At 43.6% G+C, this 25,065-nt stretch overlaps 1 protein-coding gene across 1 annotated transcript in view; it reads left to right on the forward strand.

The window, feature by feature from the left end:
• Nucleotides 1–25,065, forward strand: part of RFX6 (regulatory factor X6) — a 337,979-nt gene that overhangs the window by 269,139 nt on the left and 43,775 nt on the right. The window contains exons 14-16 of the mRNA XM_069236757.1: nucleotides 29–146; nucleotides 17,406–17,528; nucleotides 22,534–22,743. Coding sequence (XP_069092858.1) covers nucleotides 29–146; nucleotides 17,406–17,528; nucleotides 22,534–22,743 — 451 coding nt within the window. The remainder of the gene's footprint in view (nucleotides 1–28; nucleotides 147–17,405; nucleotides 17,529–22,533; nucleotides 22,744–25,065) is intronic.

A 25,065-nucleotide genomic window follows, 5' to 3' on the forward strand; every position in this document is an offset into this window, starting at 1 on the left:
ACATATGTCTCTTTCCATTTATTTTTAGGCCAGCAAGCAAAATGGGAGATCACTGAAGAAGCGGGCGCAAGACTTTCTTTTGAAGTGGAGCTTTTTTGGGGCTCGAGTGATGCACAATCTAACCTTGAACAATGCTTCAAGCTTCGGTACATTGATACTGTTTTCAGCCTTTTCCTTTTCGAGTGGAAATATATGGTGCTCAGTTCTCGCTAGCTTTCTCCAAAGTTTGAGAAATCCAGAATACCAACATCAGGCGAGTGCATGCTGCAGATAGCCTTCACACTCAACCTTAAATGAGACAACGTCATGAAACCTCTATTATTGAAAACATTTACTCCTTATTTATGCAGGACTAACTTGAATGGCACTGTGTAGAGCTTGCAGAATAATTCAATTACCCAGAATATCACTTACATGGTTACTGGACCCATTGTGCTGTTGCCCTGCTAATTGACTATCCATACTGCATAATATACCTTATTTGTTCAGGCCCAGATTTTGTAGGGGGCAAAGGGCAGCAGTAGCCTCCCTCAGACAAAGTACCACCACCCAGCTTCCAATTACAAAGTGGTAGTAGAGCTAGGGACTTGTGTTTTTACTTTTTTGTTTTTTTCTAAGTAATCCACACCTCTGCTATTGCCGCATTAAAACCCAGCCATTTAAGAACTGAGTTGCAGAACTCATTGCCTGATTTTTACATGATCTGCATTAGTGCAGCCCGACTGAACAGGAACATCTCCATGGGAGTGCCTGTACCGCCATGCTGATATTCCAAAGTCAGGCCATTCTCCATCGATGGCCTGGGCATTATTATAATCAAAGGCAAACAAAATCAACAACCTTGGAGGGTAATTGTTGGAAGATGATGGAAAATGGACCTGTGTAGAGACAGTACCTCTAACTAGATCTAAATTGAATATAACAGAATGTGTCTGTTAGAAGCACTCAACCAAGGTAACGGAATAATATATTATGGAAAGATATGCTTGCATATTTTCAGGGATGATGAAAAGGCTAACACTGAATTCATTTCCCTGTTGTAAATGGTATACATTATCAGTAGGTTTTAACCTTTGATTGATTGGGATATGATCACTATTGCACTCCCAACTAGTGCTAAAGAGGAGATAAGACAAAAAGAAGTACTTTATAAAATGGACAATTACACGATGTGAAATCAATTAAGTTCTGATACAATCACAAGGATACACGTATGGATAGTAGCAATATTGTTAATTTAATATGTATGGTGGCTTTTCTGTGATTTATTTTTTCTTCATTCCCACAGCAATTCTAGCATAGCACTTGGTGGTTTTATATCTAGGTATGTCTCAATCTGCTGAAGTGTAGAAACCAGGTTGCATTCACTGTTCGAAGAGGTAAACTTTTAGAAGGGGGTTAGATTCCTTCTTTTTAGTGCTTCAACACACAATTTTCATTTAACTAGCACTTGCTGCCAATCTTTCAAATTCTATGCTGAGTAAATAACATATGTTAGGCTTACACAAATGTATTTACTTTATTAACAACAGACTAATAAAAGCAGAGCCACCTGAATGAGGAACCTACATGCTCCTCACATATATCGTTATTATGAAATGTAATTGGCTCACCTTGGTTGCTCAGCTCTCCTAAATGTTAGCAAAATGTTACACATGACATGTCTCTAAGAACCCCAGATTACAATACACTTACGTTATGTTGCATATTATCGGGGTTGTCTTTTATAAACATAGGATCAAAACACTGTTGTAAAGTTCATAATATTGTTATTTGACTTTCAATCCGGTTGTGCACAAAAAGTCCTATTCACAAAGGTATTTTGGAAAACATAAAGTAGAACCCCTTTAGTACTCTTTACATACTCTTACATGACTTTGTGAATTGCCCCCTAAAATGGGAATATTCAGGAAATATTCATATACACTTTGTACAAATAGAAATAACTTTACCCTTTTAGCACTTTTACTGATAGGGAGATGAATGTATCAAAGTCGATTCACAAACGCCTGTTATAATACGTAAAAAGTACTCCTGTAGTACTACTTACTGCACTCAAAATGCTATGTGAATCACCCCATAGTGAAAATATTACAAATAACAACCAGGACCCTTTTCTGAGCTCCACTGTAACAAATGATCCCATACATCCTGTGGCTGCGCTGAAAACCATCTTCATATTATGGCCCTGATTTATACTTTTTGACGCTAAACTACGCTAACGCAGTTTAGCGTCAAAAAGTGTACCGCTGGTTAGTGCCATCCCAAGATGCCGGCTAGCAGTCATATTTATGGGATGACAGCAGCCGGCGGTAAGGCACGGCTAGCATCCTAAAAAAGGACGCTAGCCGGGTGGGGGAGGCGTAGGAGGAACAAGGGGTTTTAGCGTCAAAGGATGACGATAGTATGGGCAGAGGCATAAATAATGCCTCTAACCAGACTAGCATCATTTTCTGATGTTAAAACCCCATTTACATGATTCCTGTCTAAGTTAAGACAGGAGTCATGCCCACCACCCCAGTGGTCATGCCCAGGGAACACATGTCCCCTGGGCATGGCCATTGGGCCCAGTGCCATGTAAGGGGGCCCAAGTTAGGCCCCCCTATGGCACTACAGAATTTTTTTTTTTACTTACCTGGGATGGGGTTCCCCATCCTCTGCTGTCCCTCTGGTGTGGGTGGGTGTGTCCCTGGGGCTAGGGAAGAGCACCTGTGGGCTTGTTCCATGTTCTCTGACCAGGTAAAAAGGTCCACAGGTACCCTAACGTCTGCCCTGATCCAGGCATTAAGTAATGGTGTTAAACAAGCTCAGTGCCATTATTAAGGCCGGCCTCCCTCCCTTGCACCATCTTTGCACGGGAGGATAAATAAGGCGCCTGGGCCTTAAAGTAATTTTTTGCCCGGGAACACCTACCTTGCTTCTCATAGATGTAAGGTAGTTTTTTGCAGGCAATGACTTTAACTCCAATATATCACAATTTAAACATGGAGTTAAGTTTGAGCTGAAATAGCGTAAAAAATTACGCTATTTCAGCACAGAGTATAAATATGTCCCTATGTGTCTTTAAAAACGCAGCTACTTTAACTTACTGGAAACACTTGGCACACTGACTCCTGCTAATCCTCATCACTGTCCTCCCATCAAAATCAGCCCTTTCATTTTTGCATGATAATGGGCACCTCAGTGTGACCTGAAGACTTAAATACCTGACTTCATACCCAAACTCCCTGTTTGCAATATTTTCTGTTTTATTTTAATTGCAAAATTTGTAATGCACCCCTAGAAGACATGGAGGACTCTATAAATTGTAACACCCTATTCCCTGTTTGTAATATTTTCTGTTCGTAAAATCTGTAATGCACCACAGAGGACATAGAGGAATCTATATATTGTAACAGGATACATAGCCAACAGGTGAGGACAAAGAGAAATCAAGATAAATTTACAATGAGAACGTATAACTATAAATTCACGAAAACAAAGAAGAGACATTATCACAATAGAGTGATGCAGGGAATAAAGGGTTCAGGTCTATGCCACTAAGAAGGTTGTGAATAGGTTATTTGAGAAGAATTTTCCTAATTGCAACACCACAGCAGTGAGTCTGATAGGCAAACGGAAAATGTTCAAAGTCTTAGGGCCTGTTTTAGATTTTGACAGATACGACTCCATCTGTCAAAGCATTACAGGCTCTTACCTTCTCAATCCTGGTGTACTCTTGTGTCTCAAATATAGAGATGACTACCAGTCTAGTGATCAACCCAGTAAATTTAAAGCATCCGCTAACATGGCTGCCATTTGTTTTGAAAGCTGTTCACAAAACCTTTCAAGAGTTAGAGCCATGTTTACAAGGCCCTTTGCACCACCTGAACGTCACTTTTAGTTACGGGCTGGCGGCGCCCACAGCAGGGCCATATTTACAAGGTCACATAAAGTCACTCTGCGTGGCTTCTCATGGCCTTGTAAAAATGGACTGTGTCAACGCAGCACAAGTCGTTGCATTGGCTCACCCTGCAACAGGGAGGCTTTCCACAGGTGTTGTGGTGGATGTTCTCACGCAACACCAATGGATTTTGATGCATTAACAGATTTACAAGGATATGTAAACCTAGTGTTGCGTCAAAAGCCTACGCCTCTCCAGGGGAAGCATAAGGGAGGCGCGACTAAGGGAAATACCCTTATTTCTCCTTATTCTTTCATTTTTCTTCTGCAGCAGACATAGAAAGAGGAAAATGCCTCTTTTGATTGTTTTTGTGCAGGGAAGGTTTGGCTCATGGCTGCTCATTGTGCGCCAGTGCAGAGGAAAAGGACAGGAATGTGCTGAATCTTGTACATACGGCTCATTCCTGCCCTTTTTTTTCTACGCAGGGCAGGGCAGCATAGAAAGAAGGCTTGCAGTGCTGCCCTGTGCCAAAGCTTGTAAATATGCCTGTTAATGCTTTTCTGAGACAAACTCTCAAAGGAGGAGTTTGAGAAAAACAAAAAACAAAAACGAATGAACTCGTTACCATGAGAGTTTTAACCTTTTTTTTTTGGTCCCTCCCTGCCAGGTTTCTCCTGGCAACAAAATGTTTAGTGGTGGCAATGAAGAGGGAAAAAAGACATTACTCCATCCAACCTTAATAGGGCAGGTAGTGTAATACCCTTCCTCCAATGGCCTCTTCTAAGTCGGGTGGTCAGAGGAAGTTTTCTGCTGACTGACTTAAAAGGGGCTCCATCAATGGAAACTTAAGGTCCACCAGCGTCTAAGTTAGGGTTTGGCAGACAGGATACTCCATTGTGTTTGTGACAGAGGGCCTGATTTATATCTTGGTGGTGTTACTGCCAAGCCGCGTCGGTGGCAGGCCCGAGAAGACCATCAAGGCAGTGGTATTCTGCCTGCTGTATTTCGATATTACAGTCCTGCAGGCAGTGTACTGGTGGTGGTTTGCTGGCGGCAGGAGATGCCGACAGGACCCAATGGACTTCATACAATGGCAGCGACTATGGAAGGGGGGTAAGTGACCCGCACACACTGTCCATTGCCTGTCTGACACAACACAATCCACACATGCCAAAAACACATATTAACACCACATACACGCATCATTGACACTGCACCCACACACCACACAACACAACAAACAAAACACCTACACACTCAGCTACACAAACACACACACACACCCGCACCTCACCCTGCCAATCGCATCGCATACACACATACACGTACTGACTCGTACACACAAGTTGTAGCACATGACAGATCCCCTTGCAATATGCACACATGGACACAGTTGACATATGTGAATGGACTGTCATTGTGGTGCCAGCATTCATTTGCCAATGAATACTGGCACCATAATGACAGTTGTGTATGTGTGCGGCATGTGTTGTGTACCCGTGTGCCCACACCCATGTCTGACCCACTCGTGTCTCCGATAGATGCATGTCACAGTGATTAAAAAAGTTACTGTGACACGTGTATGTCTCAGTGGTCCCCACCTCCGGTGCAGTGCCCACACAATGTACTCTGGCAATGCGGCATCCCTACCTTGTAGTCTATTGGCAGGGGGTCATGTTTTCTCCATGGGTCAGTGGCAGCAGTGAGGGCAGATGTTATCCAGTCGTCTCCAATCGAAGATAGGGAGATGAGTTATAAAAAGGTGAGTTTTCACCTCCTTTCCCCCCTCACTTTTTCCTTGGCGGTAAGGCACACCTAAATCTGCACGGCAAGAAGGCTGGCACTGTCCTCGCCTACATCCCCATTTCCCTTTCCCGCCATTGATGCAGGTGGTGTTTCTTGATGGAGACAGTGGTTCGAAACGGTCTTTCATTTGTGGGACTACCAACATCTAAATACGGCGGGTGGACTGTTGCGGAGGCAGGCCCAGAGTGCCTTGTCCCCCAAACTCTGAATAAGCCCTTAGTCAAAGTTTTGAGAAAGCTTGTTTCTGTGTGCTTTCGTTGTAAGTCTTTTTGATTTTGAACCTGGCCAGGGATACTGAAGCAATACCACACTGAAGGAAAGGAACAAGGAAATCAAGGACCACAAAGATGAGTAGAGTTAATTGAAATATAGAATACTAAGATGTAGAGCATCACCTCCTCATACCTAATTCTTACCACAGTCCTTAAATTATTAGGAAAAATGAAGAAACACCATGGGCCTTATTAAGCATTGGGTGCACTTTTCCTGTTTGCGTCATGGCGCACCTTTAAGTAGAAGCATCCTTCATCCTATTACAGTAAAGGAGCTGCTCCGAGGGCAGCCACAAACTTGTGCTACCCTGGGGGCAGCGCATTTAAGTGAAATAAGGATCAGCTGTCTGAAGGCTCCATGGGATCCCCCTTTCCACTACCCAGAGGGCTGCCTTCAGGGGCGCACTGACAGAGCACCACCTTTTGTGGAGCACTTTCAATGCGCCTCCTGAAAGCTTCTTTGCACTAGTGTCCATAATACGGCACAGGCGCAAAGAGATTCCCACATCTGCATGAGGATACACCCCCATCTAAACAAGGGAATGCAATCTTGAGATAGCACTGGTGCTACATGGGTGTCAGCGCTATATGTATTACAGAAGAAGCCTCACAAGCATCTGTGGCCCCTTCTGTAAAAGCAAAGTGCCATGGAGGTGCCCAAAGCGAGCCACATGTCCTTTGTGCCCCAGGAGCACTTTCTGTGATATGACCCCAGTAATTTAATCAATAGCCTTCAGCAGTCTTCTGAGTCATGTACTAACAATACTGAAGTTTTGCTTTCAAGACACCAAGCAGGAATGAAGGTCACTATTTAATACATCATATCCTCAATTAACACATAACACTGGCACCCTGGGCCTAATTACGAGACTGGCAGTCCTAGGATTGTCAGACCCACGGTGACGGTCAGATCTCTGTTACTGTTGTGGTCTGATTTCCACATTACGACCCCCAGGGGACAGCCGTCTCTGTAGGGATCAGTGATCCCGACGGATTGACGATGGGTCGAGGTTGCGATCAGCCAGGACGGCGCTGACCTCAGAATCGCCATGCTGATTCCAAACTGGTTCTCCACCAGCCTTTTAATGGATGTTTCCCCGCTATGAAAAGGCTGTCTGAGAACAAAAGGGGCAGGGGTCCCCCTGCCCAGCACCCGCGTAATGTGCTCTGCCTGCTGTGCTGTGCAGACAGTGGGCATTACGAGGGTGCTGGTGCCCCCTGCAGGCGGCAATGCCGCCACTTTCCTGCTTATCTGACCAGTGGAAAACTTGGTTTCCGGCCGTCAGCCTGCAGGAAAGTTGTAATTGGGCCCACGGGGAGGTTGTTACCACAGTGGCAGCCACCTTGTCCGGAATACCTATCCGCCAAACTCCTAATCTGGGCCTAAATGTCCATATTTTGTCACTATATGACCACTCACTGGACCATAGCATGGCCAGTAGGTGATAAACTCTCAAAGCACTAGAATACCCAAACCAGCAACTCTAGCAATATTAAGTAATCATCAAGGAAGAAGATAATCACTCACAGAAATATAACTCCAGAACCATGTCCAAAGGTACAAGAGAGCTGACTAAGTCACCAAAGGCATATCAAATGGATCATAAATGTTTTAGCTATAAATCAGTGAGAAATATTTATACTAACCAAGTACAAGTCAAACTGTTGAGATATATCAGATAAAGATAAAGACTACTTTACTTGATGTGACAGAAAATATGTGCAGCATATCCCTTTTGTGGTGATGGAGAAGATGTGAAAACCAAAAACACCATCTCCACATTCTGCTAGGAAACTGGACTCTTCATTTGAATCTCTAAGGTAATCTTCACACTTCTGAAGGACACCTTCACACCTTTACATGCCATCCATGGAGTAACAGATAGAACACGGACCATGCCTATTAGACAAGTAAGGCTTAGAGCCAGCCAACTCCCCAGGCACACTCACCAGGTAGAAAAGTGGAGACAAAGCACAACAATAATGAAAGCATTGTAAATTACAGAGTTCTAAAAGTACATTAAAAAAGATGTCATATGATACTAGAGGAGTCCAAGAGACAGCACCAAAGACTATAAATTGACTAACCTGGCAATAGGAGTTCAAAGGTGCATGTGTGCAAAACAAAGTCTTCTCTTCCATCTCATACCATGAGTGTTTCAATCAATGCAGCCCCCACAAAACCCTAAAGAAGGGGTATCATTAAAAAGCGTTATGTGAAGGTAGGAAGAACATGAAATAAAAATCATGGTTCTCATTTTGATTAAAATGAAAGCAAACACTGTTCTTGTATACTATATTAGAAGATGGCTTATAGCTCTCTATAAGATTGATTGATGCTCCACAGCAATGACACTGGGGTAACTTTTAAGGTGAGGCAGAAGAAATGGAGGGGCACACAGCATAACATGACATTTTCTTCACTTCACACAGACTGAAAAAAGGGGCACTAATAGAGGACTGGGGGTTAGTTTGCTGCCCCAAATTCCAAAGTACAAGTTGTTCACAGAATGAGTCCCATTGACTTCAGGTAATCCTCATAGCAATGCTATACACTAAGCCATCAATGTCACAGTAAACAATTCAATTGAATGCCAAAATGTGGATTGCATGGCAAAGCCATTCATGATAGATAAAGAATTAACTAGTCATGCTGTTCCTGCATGCAATTCCAAGAGGAATGCAGAAGGGCAACCTACCCACAGCACATCCAAAACAATTCCTAAATGTAAAAACAGCAAGAAAGGGGGATTAGCTGGATAAAGAGGAACAAACATCCCCCAGCACCCAAAGATTCTGCCATATATCATTTTTTTTAATTGAAAGGGCTAGCATTATGGAATGGTTCTTACATTTTACTCTCATGATACAAAAAGTTTATGGCAAAGAGAACTGTAGAGACCATGATGCTCAAGTCATTTCAGACTTGGTAATATAAAATATTCATTTCAGTTAGCCATGGTATCCTCTCTAAAGGCAAATTACTGCCTAATGTGCTCTAACACTTTGAAAGTGAATGGTGGTAAAGGAAGGCATCAGGATTTGATGGATATAGTTGCAGATACTGTCAGAAAGACTTTGGGCCTCATTACAAGTGTGGTGGTCTGAGGGCCGCCACACTCACAGGTGGTCTGCAGCCACATTACAAACCTGGCATGTGGACCCGCCAGGGGACCACCGTACCCACCAGGATCATGGTTCTTGACTGGCTGACGGCATTCTGAGTTGTACTCAGCCACAGTGGAGTGGAACTGAGCACCCCCTGGCTAATTACTACTCAGCTTTCCACAAGCCCCATGCCCATTGCATGGGCAGTGCCGGGGCACCCGCCTGCCAAGCACCATCGGAATGCACACTTGCACACAGTGCACATTCCAATGGTGCTGGTGTGCTACGATATTGGCCTCAGTTCCCTTAAATGAGCCAAGACCAATATCGTAGCACTGTTCCCATCGGTCAGCCTGGTGGGAATGCGTAATACAATGTTCCCGTCGGTCAGCCCAGCGGAAACATTGTAATACGCTTGGAGGGGCACTAGTATGGCGGTGGCATCCTCCCAGCGAGTTGAGACAGTCTCCTCATCTGACAGACAAACTCATAATGAGGCCCTCAGTACTTTTTGCAGTCCCAATCCCAGTGTTCAAGAACATTTAATTTCTTCAACAAGTATAGACTTCTGTAAAAACTTCCACTTATGAGAAGAGTTATTTCACTGTTAATGGAATGATCGATTGATCATTGTGGTGTAGCAAATATGCCTTTTCTGCGTGGTCTCCCAAGATTTCTCCCAAGATTTTTCACCTTTTACTGGGCCCTGTTTTTGCTGGTTTTAGAACTCTACACACTTTACCCCTGATAAACAAAAATAAATGGCCCTGTGCTCTCCCTTTAAACATGGTTAAATTAGACTGCCCCTGACTGACATATTTAACTTACCTATAAGTACCTAGTACAGTGTACAGAATATACACCCAGGGCCTATAAGTAAAATGCCACCTGTGCCTTGCAGTGTTTGTGGTTGGCCTATACACATGGCATCAGGCCCATCATGTGTTGCCTGACAGCAGCTGCCTAAAAACCTGATTTCAAATCTGTCAAAATAACCATTTTGGGCAGGTATAAAACCCTGCTTTTAAATATTAATGTCACCCCTCAGTACATCTGGTCTCCCACAAGCTAGAGTGCCTGATATTTAAAAGTGGAACATTAAAGTTAGCATGTTCCTCTAGTGACTAGACACCAAAACCTATTTTCACTAGCAGGGCTGTAGCTGGATTCCAGAAATGTCAAAGTACAGATTGTAATCTTTAATCTGTACCTTCTGAAAGGAAATAACTAAAATAATAATTCAAACCCTATTTTGTATGTTTATTATAAGTTCAATTCATTGGTGAACTTTGATTTTTAATAAATATTTAGAAAAAATTACTTTTATAGAGTTTCCTTTTACCTGCTTGAAGCAGATAGAGACTAATTTGCATGAGCCTTCCAGCAGCTACCATCAAGTCCTGGACCTTAATGAAGTATGAAAAACGGCCCCCAGAGCAGAACAATGACATAGGACTGGGGACCGGATAGACTGGGTGTAGGGCATTTAATCCCTATCAGGACAGTTGTAGTGGACCCAGAAACTTAATTACTTGAAAGGAAGGGAGAAAAGACCTACCCATTCATAGTATAGTGTAAGAAAATCTCTAAACAATGGAAAGTCTTTGTACCCAAGGTCCACAGTAGGCAGGCTGTCTCAAACCAAAGTGAGAGGGAAGCTGTTCAAAGAACTGATTTGGAGTAGACACACGGAAGGGGACTGCTCATTTCTCTGGTGGACACAAGAGCTCTGCACAAAGGGGGAAGAGTTACCCCATCTTGGATTTTAGGAGTGAGGTGCCCTGTCAGATTGTTCACAATGAAGCAGACAGGATGTGCTGCAAAGTGGGGAGAGTTGCACCTGGGAATGCTTCTCCTGTTGGTTAGGGAGTGTCCAGGAGTCACCCTCACCAACAGGCTAGTTCAATCCATAACTGTGATACTCGTTAGAACCTGTGAAAGATCAGTGGAGGACTGGACATGCTTGCCTTGATCTGCGAGGAGCCCAGAAGGACTGGACCTGCTTTTGCCTGTACCCATGACAAAGAGAAGGCATCCAAAGGCCAGCTGGCTGACCTCTGTGTGGCTACAGGGCACAACAAGGTTAAAGAGGCCTTTTCCTGAAGTTGCCAGATGATCAGTGATAACAGGACCTAGCCACTGCTGGAGTCATTCTTGGCCCCAAAGTGCTGTCCCCAATGTCCTGCAAATCTTAGAAGAAATCCAGAGGAGCTTCTTGAGAAATCCTGAAAAGTTGGAATTTAGAAAACTTTGGACTTCCGTGACCTCCAGGGCCACCAGGGCCAGCTCACAGGAAAGGTGTCCGATTTCATAGAAACTTCACCAGATACATCTTCGGGCTTGCCCCCCTGGAGAATTATGAGCTCCATAAAAAAAGACTAAGGGCCTGATTTAGATCTTGAGAGTATTCCTACCAATTCACTGCAGAAGCGGACCAGAGTACTCCATCAATTAGACGGTGTTCCAACCACCATATTTAGATGTGTTTTGCCGGGCTGAGCCACCGACTGCCACAAAAGAGTGCTTATCCTAGCCATCAGAGTGGTGGGTTCCTGCCGGCCATATTTAGATGTTAAAGTTCTACAGGCGGTGTACTGGCAGCAGATTGCTGATGGAGGGAGGCCGTCGTGAGACCCAAAGGACATCGTACAGTGGCAGTGGCTATGGAATAGAGGTAAGTTACACACAATGCACATTGGCCATATATGTCCCACTGCACTACACAACACACTGCATACACACTATTATTCATTGTCATTCCACCACAACACAACACGTACATGCTGAAACACACATTGCCATACATCCATGGCACAACATACACACACTCTTGACACCGAACACAAGACACAATCACAGAAAACACAATTACACACTCATCTACACAAATACACTTGCACAAAAGCACAACTACACACATGACAACAACCAATATACAACACTCACCAAAATGTTACACACAGCAACATGACACACAACCTAACATACGCAACATGAGACCTATATACACGTGGCACACATTCTGACACAACCAAATCAACCACTCCAGCTCCCTCTACCTCAACCAGCCAGTCCATTTGCATATACACGTACTGACTCACATACACAACTGAAAGCATAACCTCACAGGTACAGCTCCCCTTGCAAGGTGCACAAATGGTCACAGTTGAAATGTGTGTTTGTAATGTCACTGGGGTGACAGCATTCATTTGGCAATGAATACTGACATCAAAATGATATTTGTGTATGTGTGCGATATGTGTCCTGTACCAGTGTGTCCCTATCCATGTCTGACACAATCAGGTTCCCAACATATGCATGTTGCAGTAATAAAAAAAATACTCTGACATCTTTATGACTGCAGTGGACCCGAGCTCATGTGCAGTGACCACACAATGTATATTGGCAATGTGGATTCACTACCTTTGAGTCTGGCAATGAGGAAGGGTTGTGTTTTCTCCGTGGTCCAGTCGCAGTAGCGACGGAAGGTTTTGTCCAGTCATGTCTATTCAAAAACTGAAGTGGAAATGGGAAAAACATAGGTTTTTACATCATTTACCCTCCAATCTGCCAACTCAGGCGTGGAAGTAGCGCTGCCACAGGTGGCCTGGCAGGAAGGTACATCCAAATCTGCTCGCTGTCACAGTGGCTGGAGTCATGCCAACAGCCACTATTTCCTATGGTGCCTTTGACACGGGTGGCGATTCCTGGTGGATATTGCGGCATTCGGGTGGGCTAGTCCCATTGGCGATAGGTTGCCCGAGTCCTAACGTCATGGATTTATGGCAATGTGTGTTTTCAGCATGTACGAGTTGTGTTTTGGTGGAATGGCAATGGATTATAAGTGTGTATGTGGTGTGTTATGTAGTTTGCTCTGCAGGGGGACACATATGGCCAAGGTGCTGTGTGTCTATGTGATTTACCTCAACTCCACAGCCACTGCTATTGTACGATGTCCTTTGGGTCCTGCGATGGCCTCCCTCCATCAGCAATCCGCTGCCAGTAACCGCCTGTGGAACAGTATCATCTAAATATGGTTGGCGGGAACCCGCAGCCTTACGGCTAGGAACAGGGCTCCGTTGTGGCGGTCAGCGGCTCTGCCGCAATGCATCTAAATACGGGGGTCCAAACACCATTTACTTGACACAGTACTCGGGTCCGACGCCACAGTGGATTGGTGGTAATAACATCAAGATCTCAATTAGGCCTTAAGTCAGAAGGTAAAAGCTTTGACCGAAATGTACCTGCTTGGATTTCATGGATCAACACAGTCAGCATGAAATTGCTACTAGGTCCTGGTCTACCACTTCCATAGACTATCATAGTCACCTAATGTTTTTTGGTGCTACTTTTACTTAAAACTGTACAAATTCATATCTCTTGTTCCCTTTACAGGACTTTTATTTCTTTGGTGTCATTTTGTTTATTTATTTTTCCTCTGTTTTTCCAATTCATTTTGGGATATTTATTGTTTGGTGTTTTGACTGTTTTGGCATCATATACATTCTTTAGACATTGCCCTAAGTCATCCCTGTATGCTCTGTGCTTTAGGTACGAGGGGGTTGGGCACAGGTTAATTTAGTGACTTTGGGTCTCACCCTGATAAATTAGTGTCAATATTCCTTGAGGTGGGAGACTGCCTATGTTAGACTTGGCCCTCTCAGTAGGGTCCCCCACAAACTTGTTTTGCCTTCACCCCTCCTGTTTTCTGAGCCCATTTGTATTGGCTTTTAGGACTCTGTACTTTACCACTGCTAAGCAGTGCTAAATGCTTATGCTCTCGTCTTTAAACATGTTAACATTGGCTTACACCCAATTGGCACATTTAATTGACTTGTATGTACCTAGTAAAGTGGTACTACATGTATCCAGGGGCCTGTAAATTAAATGCTACTAGTTGGCCTGCAGCACTTATTGTGCCACTCACTCCAGTGGCCTTGTGAAACAAGTCTCAGGCATACCATTGCAACCTCAATGAGCAGTTGTTTTGAACTGCCATTATTTGACCTGGAAAATAAACCTTTTGCCAGGCCTAATCCTCCCTTTTTAGTACAAATAGATCACCCCTAGGGTAGGCCTTGAACAGCCCTTACGGAAGGTTGCATTATATTTAAAAAGTTGGACATGGTTTTCACTATTGCAAGGCCTACCTCTCCCATTGGGACTTTAGGAGAACATTGGGTTACTCCAAAACATTTAATAAGTGATAACTTTTGTGTGGGAGCAAGTAGGAATGTTGTGTTTTGTGTCTGAGTAATTGCAATTTAAACCTTTCTTTAAACGTAAAATCGGATTTTAAGTGATCTTTCTGGAAATGCCACTTTTAGAAAGTTGACGTTTTCGTTTCCTAAGCATTTGGTGCCTGAAACCTGTTTCTAGGGTCACATGACTAGGTTTTGTATTCCTCCCAGACAGTATCACAATGGAGGTTCTGGGTGTTGGCAGGATGGACCATCTTAGCTTGATGGAGGGGGGGGGGGTGGCAGGGGCTATCATATACCACACTTGCACTTCAAAGGCACTGTCCCAGCTCACACACAAAGGAATTCACACTAGCCTATTGTGCCCCCACACAATTTGTGACCAGGACAGGGAGTCGGAAAGATTCCAGACACTTCTGTAGAGGAAGACTCAAGACGTTTCTTCCATTTAAAAGTGTGCACACGGTATAAAAAGAAGAACCCCTGACCCACTCCTGAGTACACGCCTGGACCTGTGGATAATAGAGAATTACTGCCCAGGTGACCTGTTGCACTGGCATGCCTGGACCTGCCTGAGGCTTTTCCTGCTGTCTAAAAAGGAAGACTGGACCTGCACACTTCATCCCTAGCTGAAACGACACCACGGGTCAGATGACAGACTTCCTATTCTAAGCCACAGGGACACAACAAGCTCCAGAGGGTTCCATGCAACTGCTGAGTTGAACCTGCTGCACTGGACCTGCCTGGACCTGCAACTGGACCGGCTTCAGCCCTACTGGCTTCTGCCAGAGTGAGTTCCTGATCATCAGGACATGCTCCTCAGGTCCTGAACCCTTAGTATGGCATCAGTTGAGATCCTCCTAAAATAATAGAAGAAATCTTACATTTGTGGGCCCATTCATACCAAGATCTTGCTGTCTGCATCAACTGCCAAAGAGAAGCTCCAGTGAACTTGACTATTCTTGCTACAGAGAGTGCCAGCGACGACAAGCAATGGGAGATCTGCACTTTACGTTACAGCATTGACAACCCACGTTGTTGACAATGTGACTCTCCAGCACGACCAACCACAACACCTGATAGGATCTGCACGAAACAGATGACCGTCCGATACCCTTTGCCTACTTTCCGAACTACAGCGACGAGCATTCGGACCCTCTTCTTGCTCCTCGGTCCTCCTCTGCAAATGGAAGTCATTGTGCTGAACCTCAAAAGGTAGCTTTTTCCACTAGACTAACCTGGGCCCTGTATCCGGCCTGTGTTCCATCACATTTGGCCTGAACTTATAACTTTCAACCAGTCTCACACAACCAGATAACTGTGAGTGGTGCTTTGTGATTTTATGCACTACACTTACATTAAATCTTTGAAATGTAATTTCTCCAGTTCTACTGATTGGATTTTTTTCATTTTGTTGTCAAGTTATTAGTTTTATTTTACTCTAGTTTAAAAAATTGGTGTGGGATTTTTCTTGTGCTGTGTTTTCACTTTATTACTGTTAGTGTGCTGCATAAATATTTTACGCCTTGCCTCTAAGTTAAGCATGACTGCGTTTGTGGTAACCTACCAGAGGGTTAAGAACAGTTTAATTTAGTGACTTTCTGTGGTTGATCCTTACAAGGACAGTGGCTATTCTCAACAACAATGCAATTTATCATAGCCCACTGCAGTAATAATCCATTTTCCTACAGGTAGCTTTCTCAATTACATTTTCAAATCTGAATTTCAGGCCTGTTCCTGGATCTTCCAAAGTGTTTGTTGACTTTTACACTGTACATTCACTATAGAGCTCTGTGACTACTTGCCAGGGTAATGATCGTTGTTACATCTCACATATTCTTTTCCAATTTCACTGATTATCAGTGTAGTAAATAATATATTCCTGGCACTATGAGCTGTAAACACCTCTAACATGAAGACTTGAACTCATATTTGCTTACTGAATGGTTCGGCACATTATATCCCTGATCACGCCCTTTGCTCACCTCAAGTTCCATTGGTTAGGATTCCGAGTACCCAGAGAGTGAGGATGAGAGATGTGGCATTCTCAATCCAAGCAGCAAAAACACTGAAAATCCTGCACCGCGGAACAAAATCATCTGGTGACTTTAAAAGCAACAAAATACTTGGCTACTTCCAAGCTCACCCCTTGCCTTATATTGTCAGTCATTTGTTCTGTGATCAACACAACTGCCAGTTTATACAAAGCAACCAGTGTCAGTGATCGAGGTCTTTTCAAACACAGGCTACTGAACAAGGTGATAGACAAAGAACGGCGTTGTACATGGTTGTATTCTAGAATATCGAGTACCGAAATATTGCAATACTTTAATATCGTAGCAAAATATCAAAGATAAAATATCAAAACGTAAGTGTACATGGGGAAGTGTAGATTAATAATTCTCAACTCCACATCTATGTACCATGATTTTATATATATATATATATATATATATATATATATATATATATATATATATATATATATATTTTTATATATATGTATATTTATATATATATATATATATATATATATATATATATATATAAAACAAATCGTGAAGAACATATCTGTGGAGGTCGGTATAATAAATGTACAAGTACTTACCTGTTGATATTTTTCTCATGGCTATTTCGGCTTAGATATTAAAGTGTAAGGATATCCTCTTCTCCCTATTCAAGTTTCTCCCTATTGTAGATCAACGTGGATTACGTTTTTTTTAAAAAGTTTTGTTGCTTGTAAATGAGTGACGTTAATAGAAACTAATGTAAGGGACAGTCTCACGGGATTTTGTTATTTGGGACCCACCTTCCCCGGTGCCCAATCCCCCACAACAAATATTACCTGTCGGCAGTGTGTGCCCTCTTCAAGTGTAACCAACCCCTCACTTTCATCCATTATTTTCTTTAATGTAATTAGTGGCCAAACTGGCCAGAGAACAACAAACACATTGGGTGGGCCAGAGCAAAGAAAGATTAGAGGTGAAAGTTTCAATGTCTCCTGTTTGTCTTCTCGGGTCACTGAAGGGCCAACAACGCTTTACCTGTTTCACCTTCTTTTTGTAAACTGTCGAGAGATGGTCATGGAGATAACTCTGGTACACGCTCTCTTTCCCCTTTAATCCCTCCCCGCAGGGTCCTTCCATCTTGTCCGCATGCTGCTCGATGAGTACATCCTGCTGGCCATGGAGACGCAGTTCAACAACGACAAGGAGCAAGAGCTCCAGAACTTGCTGGAGAAGTACATGAAGAATGCAGGTAATTTACTGGGTACAATATCCTGGTCTTTTTTTCCAATCCTAGGTGTGCGAAAAGTAAAGAAGCGGTGAATTGCGCAGAAAGGAACACACCTGTTTATTATTTTTCGGAATACTAACTGCGCTGACAGTCTGTCAGGGGTGCGGGGGTTGTTAAAGTATAAATATAAAATATATCTAAGCTATAAAGTAGAATATTTCAAAGAGTAGACGCCAACACAGAACTCAATACAAATATTCCATCTCCAACCTTCCAATTGCTCTCGACACGAAAGGAGACCCGTAGCCGTTCTAAGATAACACGTTCCAGAAGACTTGAGCGTGAGGGGAGCATATGCCTGACGAAAAGTGTCCCTCCTCTGCATCCCTCATACATTGCTGACACTTCTACACCGTTAGTCACGCAGTACCCAGCGCCCCCTATCGAATCATTAACTATATTGATGTTCACTAAAATGTGAGCGATTCCCAGGGTTATCTGAAAAGCAGGGATTGTTAGTAGAAAGGGGCGGAGCATTTAGAACACAATCCCGCATTGTGTTGTTGAAGCAGGATTTTGCTAACTTGAAAGGCAGAGGTACGCTACATATTACATATTTACATTTTGTACATAGGGGCAATTTAATTTCTTTTTCCATAATCACAAGAATGTTAGCTGTCGGGAGGGTGGGGGAGTTGGGCAGGAGCTGGAGGGAAGTAGCCTCCCTCTCCCCTCTTAGGCAGGGAGAGAAGAGGGGGGCATTGAACCTAGGGGCTTATTTACAGGCACCTGTGTCGCAGGGCGGCACCGCAAGAGCCTTGCTGTGCTGCCCTGCAACACCGGGAAAGGGCAGAAATGTGCCGTATCTACAAGGTATGGCCTATTTCTGTCCCATTCCCTGCACTGGTGCCAAAATGAGCTGCCTAGTACCAAAGCAGGCACCCTTGCACCATAGTGTAGGGGTGCTTGGGTTGCAGGGAATTATTGTTTGGGGCATATTTACAAGAAAGTGACTCATCAGCACCACTTTTCTTGCATTTCCCTGCACCCTCTTAACTAACATCACCATGGTATTTACTATACAGCGCACCATGGTGCACGTTAGCACAATAGCATCATAATTTATGACGACATTGTGGCACTTTGCTGTATCGGCGCCATAAAATATGGCACTAGTCCAGCAAAGCACAGGGAGGACAATAGGTTATTATGGGAGCGTCAGCTAAAAAAGATGGAAAAAATAACACAGTGAAATCTTGTAAATTTCACTGCACCATTTTTTTTGGGCCTCCTGCGTGGGAACGCCCTCTTGGGTACATTATACCTGGAGCAGGTGTAATGTGGCGCAAGGTGTTACAAAATGGCGCAATGTATGCGTTGAGCCACTTTGTACATATGGCACACAGTAGGGGTCTCCATAACACTTCCTTTGAAAAAAAAATATTACACTAGGGTGGCACAAGGAGGAGCAAGGGGCTTGTAAACATGCCCCTTTACGTGCAGGAAAGTGTCCCTTCCTGCACATTAACAATTGCAGCACACATAGAAGTAGCGAATTGTTATTATTTAATGATTGCAGAAAACTGCACTGGTGGGCCCATATTAACACAGCAACGTTAAGCCACGCAAAGCGGATTAGCACTGCCTTGTAAATGTGGAAATGGACACAGTGCCACCAGAGTGTCGTTGAAAGTGACCTTCCAGTGGCACTAGGGACTCGTAAATAAGTTCCATAGTGTGGCAGACAATAAAAGGGGGTTGCACACTCATCTGTCTATGCACTGGATACCTGTTGGCTTGTCAGTATGATGATGTCATCAAAGAACACTGCAAAGAGCTCAGTCTCTCAAGAGGCAGTTGCTTGTAATGTCAGCTCACCAGCACTCCCTAAGGCACCGAAATTCTGTGGTGGCCTTGAGGCAAATTTGTTTGACAACAATTTAGAAGACTAGGAGACAGTGAGATGATCCCTTGATCGCATACCTCAGTGTTGGGAGGAAGGCAATGTCAATATTGCCTCCCTCAGGTAGCTGTCCTCAACATGGATGGAGTCCAATAGCTGTTTGAGTACTGTTCGAAGTCAACTCCTTGTGGGAGCAACTCATGTGGAGAAGAAAGTGCAAGTAAGAGAAAAATAATGGAGCTACACAGAATACATATACCTGCCAATCTGCTGGCCCCCCCACGGAGGATTAATGCCAAGGTATAAAGCATAATATGTGTTGGTTAATGAGGCAGAGCACAGCAAAGGCAGGGCAGAGGAGGCAATATTGATTGAGAAAGTATTGGAAGCACTCCTACTAGAAAGGTGAGAGGAGAAGATGGGGAAAAAACATTAATGAAAATCATTGGGTAAAGGCTAGAAGGGTTTGTGCATGTTGCAAGTGAATCTGAAGATCTATCAGGATGAGTCAATGGGTTAGACATCTCCCGAGGATACACAGCAAAGTGAGACACAAGTGCACATAAATATAAGGATAAAGAATGAAGGTGCAAGCCACATTATGGTGACAAGGGGTATTGGACTCAGTCAACAATGGTGGCCTCATCATACAAAGGATTATAGATAATCCTGATGGTATGCAGAGTTGACTTCATGCAGAACAAAGAAGGAAACTATTTGGTCTGTTTTAACGACTACAACTTGAACTAAATGGAGAAGGATGGTTTCAGGAAGGCAATAAGGAATTTGTGTGTGGTCTGCCTGCCCTGACTCATATATTAGTTTTATGTGTAAATACAACAGGGTGGACTACTTCTGGATCTGGTATGGTAATTACTTTTATATTTAGCAAATTACCTGGTTGGAGGGAAGAGATCTGCTTCTGAAGATGCTTGACATAAGTCATGATCAATAGGACCATTTTTGGCTTGCACAGGAGTCATCCACAGAAAGGGTGACTCGTGTATATTATTGTGATACTGTAGGTGCTGAGTCATAGCCAAGTCAGATATTTGAGGTGGACAGGTAGACAAAAAAAGATTGTGCGTCAGTGTTGGACTTTTTTCCTTATACAGGGTCATCCCCAATCTTTTTGCCTTCAAGCTCCTGTTTCATCTGACCTGTTTTTGTTGGCTTTAGAACTCTGAGCACTTTACCACTGCTAACCAGCAGTAAAGCGCATATGCTCTCTGTGTAAATTGTATTGTTGATTGGATTGCCATGATTGTCATGTTTGATTTACTGGTGAGTCCCTATTACAGTGCACTAGAGGTGCCCAGGGCCTGTAGATCAAATGCTAATAGTGGGCCTGCAGCACTGTTTGTGCCACCCACCTTAGTAGCCCTGTAAACATGTCTCAGACCTGCCACTGCAGTGTATGTGTGTGCAGTTCTAAACTGCCAATTCGACTTGGCCTAAAACTTCCCTTTTCTTGCATGTAAGATACCCCCAAGGTAGGCCCTAGGTAGCCCCATGGGCAGGGTGCAGTGTATGTTTAAGGTAGGACATATACTAATGTGTTTTATATGTCCTAACAGTGAAATCCTGCCAAATTCGTTTTTCACTGTTGCAAGGCCTGTCTCTCTCATAGGTTGCAAGTTACAGCACGAGGTGAGAGTGCCACATTAACCACACATTTCCCCAACTAGCCAATACTACAGTGTGCCTACACCTGCTCCCGTAGTTTCCATCTCAAATGTGAAACTGTTTATTTAAAAAAAATACATATAAAGGGACAACAAACTTAATGGTAAGCTGTTCAGAAGAGATGGAGGGTTTGTCTTCTTGGGCCCATACTTATAAATCCATAAGGATAAAGCAGTTAACTGTTGCCGCACCAGGACACTCCACTGTAAAGCGCTCATGGCAAATTCCAGTCATCTGGGAAAATCATACCACATTCACTGATAACAATCACCCCTTACCCACCAGTAGCTAGAACAGGCAGCAACGAGTGCTGGCACCCACCCAGCAGCTCAGATTGATATCTCTTCTCACTGATGGGGCATAGACTGATCTCTCATGCTTCCATCCCTCCTCTAAAACTGTTTGTTGTAGACGTTCCCCCTTCGGTGCAAGTGGCAAGATGGAAAGATAGGGTGGAGCGTCTGGAGAACTATTTTGTGGCAGTGGCGTTAAACAACGATAGACTGCACCCTATACTCCTACATCTTGGGGGCGCCATGATTCACAAGCTAGGAAAATCTGTGGCTAAGGAAGGTCCACGTATACCTATAAGACCCTGAAGCGAGCCCTCACTGCCCACTTTGAACCACTCGCCAATCCAGACTATGAGCAGTTCCTTCTCCGCCAAGCTAGGCAGCTTCTTGATGAATTGGTGGACACATTTTATGCATGGCTCAAAGCACTAGCAAGTACATGCACCTTGCCTAATGCTTTGCGCTAAAAAAAATGTGTCCATTGATTTTTATGGATTAAGACTCTTTTTACCTAAAATAGTGATATATTTTCATGAGCATGTTGGATTTTTGTTGTTTTGGTCTTAAATATTGGCTAAACTTGTGAGGAGTCATTTTGTGGTGTTTTCACTGTGTTACTCTATATGTTGGTGCAAATACTTTACACATTGCCTCTGAGATAAGCCTGACTGCTTGTGCCAAGCTACCAAGAGGGTGAGTAGGGGTTATCTGAGCTGTGTATCTCTCTTACCCTGACTAGCGCGAGGGTCCCTATTTGGACAGGGTGTAAACTAGTAACCCCATTTTTAACAGCAGTAATGCAGTGTTATGGAGGTGGGACATGGAGATTAGCACAGATGTAAAGAATTGAAGTAGATTTTCAAAAAGACTAAGCAGCAATTGAAAAAGGGGCCCACCAAATGTTTGGCCCAGCGCTACAAATACATGTGTCTGCCATGTCTTGGGGGTGGTAGTATAATATTTTTTAAAACTATGAAATCTGCAAAACGTGAACAGAATTGGATATGCAGTGTGGAAAACTGGATGACAGCAAAGAAAATTGGGATGTTGGCAATAACTTACATCAAAACCTGTGCTGCACACACCTAGTGTGGGTTGTTTCCACATGCCGTAAAATATATGACTGTTGTTTTCTTCTTTGTAGATGCAAGTAAAGCAGCATTTACCGCCTCACCAAGTTCTTGCTTTCTGGCAAACCGCAGTAAACCAGGCTGTCTTCCAAGCGATGGTACTGTCAAGAATGAGTGTCTTTCAGAGCACACCTATGTTTCTCTCTCAGCTGACCAGCACTTGAACCTCCCTAACGGCTTGAATCAATTTTCTGTTGAAGATGCTGACAGCATTCACTTAACAGGTACATTATTCTCAAAGTTTGTATGTTAAAGGAAACTCTGTAGTGCAGCATAGTAACATGGTTATCAGGTTTTATATGCCTGTTCCAAATGTGTTTATATTTGTTTCTATCTCCTGCTTCTTCATAAACACTTTCTTCTTATGTAAACTGCAGCAAAATAGGACATGCTGTAACCAAATAACTAAATAAGGGTGACGCCCATATAACCCTTCCAATTACTAGGCTTCAGATATCACACCAATTATGTTGCTTATACAGATTAAGATACAGCATGAAACATCTGCTATCTCTTTAATCTGTATCAGCAACATAATTGGTCCTTTTTGATGTACTCAATTCAACCATTTAAGTTTTTGTCTTTATGGGATTGGTGGACTCAAAATTAGAGGGCTATCGCTATTAATATATACATTGATGGTGTTTTTGTAGGGCATTACCATAAAGCAGATGTTTGGCATACATATATAGGAAGTGATTTTACCCAAAGAGTTTCATGCTGTCCCTAACTTTTTATCTGTATCATGATTGGTCCTTCATGATGTATCCTAACCAATCTTTCAAGTGTTTGTAATGAATTGTATGTGGGTTTACATTTTGTATATGTTATTTGTCCATGAAACACTTTCTTTGAATCAATTTGCACCCCTCTCAATATGGCCACTACCGTTGAACTACGTTGCACTTAGGCATTCATTATAGTTGTTATGGTGGATCGAATCCTCCCACTGTTGTCCACAATCACGAGGGGGAGACTGTTATACCCCACGCCATGCACCAATGGTATGTCTCATGACGTTAAGGGGTGCGTTAATAAAGAGGCCGGGGAAATGTATCCTCGAGGTCAGTAAATCACAAAATGAGTGTGCGTGCATCATTTACAAAGTTTTCTGCTGCATGCTATGTACAGGCTGTGCTGCAGACTCAACAGACTGGCAACGAGGGTGGTATCAGCAACCCACATCGGGCTAACTTCATCCAGTACGCACTCTCACTATCCCGATCTGGCCCTCCTCCCTCTGAGTGCACCAGCAGACATGTTCTGTGACATAACCCAGACCCAGCTGAGCCCTCCAGTTGCGTCGCATACCATCCTCATTTCTGTCTTGTGGCTGACGCAGGTGTTTGTGCCTCCAGGTGGGCTGCTCTGCCACGTTTGATGACGCACTGCTACCAGGAAGGCTGAAATGCGTGATCTGTGGCTCTCCAGCAGGCAATGGCCCCACCCACATTTCTACAAGTGCGCATTTCCTCAGGCACACAGCCCTGACGGCGGAATCAGTTCCCCACATGCCAGCAAGTTACAGCACGAGGTGAGAGGGCCACATTAACCATGCATTTCCCCAACTAGCCAATACCACAGTGTGCCTACACCTGCTTTCGTAGTTTCCATCTCAAAGGTGAAACTGTTTATTTATTTAAAACAAAATACATATAAAGGGACAACATACTTAATGATAAGCTGTTAAGAAGAGATGGAGGATTTGTCTTCTTGGGCCCATACTTATAAATTCATAAGGATAAAGCAGGTAACTGTTGCTGCACCAGGACATTCATCTGTAAAGCATTCTGCTTGCCAGCTTTCAACCACACTCATGGCAAATTCCAGTCATCTGGGAAAATCATGCCACATTCACTGATAACAATCACCCCTCACCCACTAGTAGTTAGAACAGGCAGCAACGAGTGCTGGCACCCACCCAGCAGCTCAGATTGATATCTCTTCTCACTGATGGGGCATAGACTGATCTCTCATGCTTCCATTCCTGCTCTAAAACCGTTTGTTGTAGACGGTCCCCCTTCGATGCAAGTGGTAAGATGGAAAGATAGGGTGGAGCGTCTAGAGAACTATTTTGTGGCAGTGGCGTTAAACAACAATAGACTGCACCTTATACTCCTACATCTTGGAGGCGCCATGATTCACAAGCTAGGAAAATCTGTGGCTAAGGAAGGTCCACATATACCTATAAGACCCTGAAGCGAGCCCTCACTGCCCACTTTGAACCACTCGCCAATCCAGATTATGAGCAGTTCCTTCTCCGCCAAGCTATGCAGCTTCTTGATGAATTGGTGGACACTTTTTATGCATGGCTCAAAGCACTAGCAAGTACATGCACCTTGCCTAATGCTGATGATGAAATCCATGCCCAGTTCATACGAGGGTGCCACTCTGTGAAGATGAGAGAAAACATCCTGCAGGTACCACGCATGTCCATGGCAGACATACTCACTATGGGAACCAGTCAATGCAATGACAACGATGGGGAAAAACAAAAAAAGGCCCGACCTAAACCTGCCACCAGCTCCAGGATACGCTACACGTGT

Source organism: Pleurodeles waltl, chromosome 5, assembly GCF_031143425.1.
Source record: "Pleurodeles waltl isolate 20211129_DDA chromosome 5, aPleWal1.hap1.20221129, whole genome shotgun sequence".
Lineage (NCBI taxonomy): Eukaryota > Metazoa > Chordata > Amphibia > Caudata > Salamandridae > Pleurodeles > Pleurodeles waltl.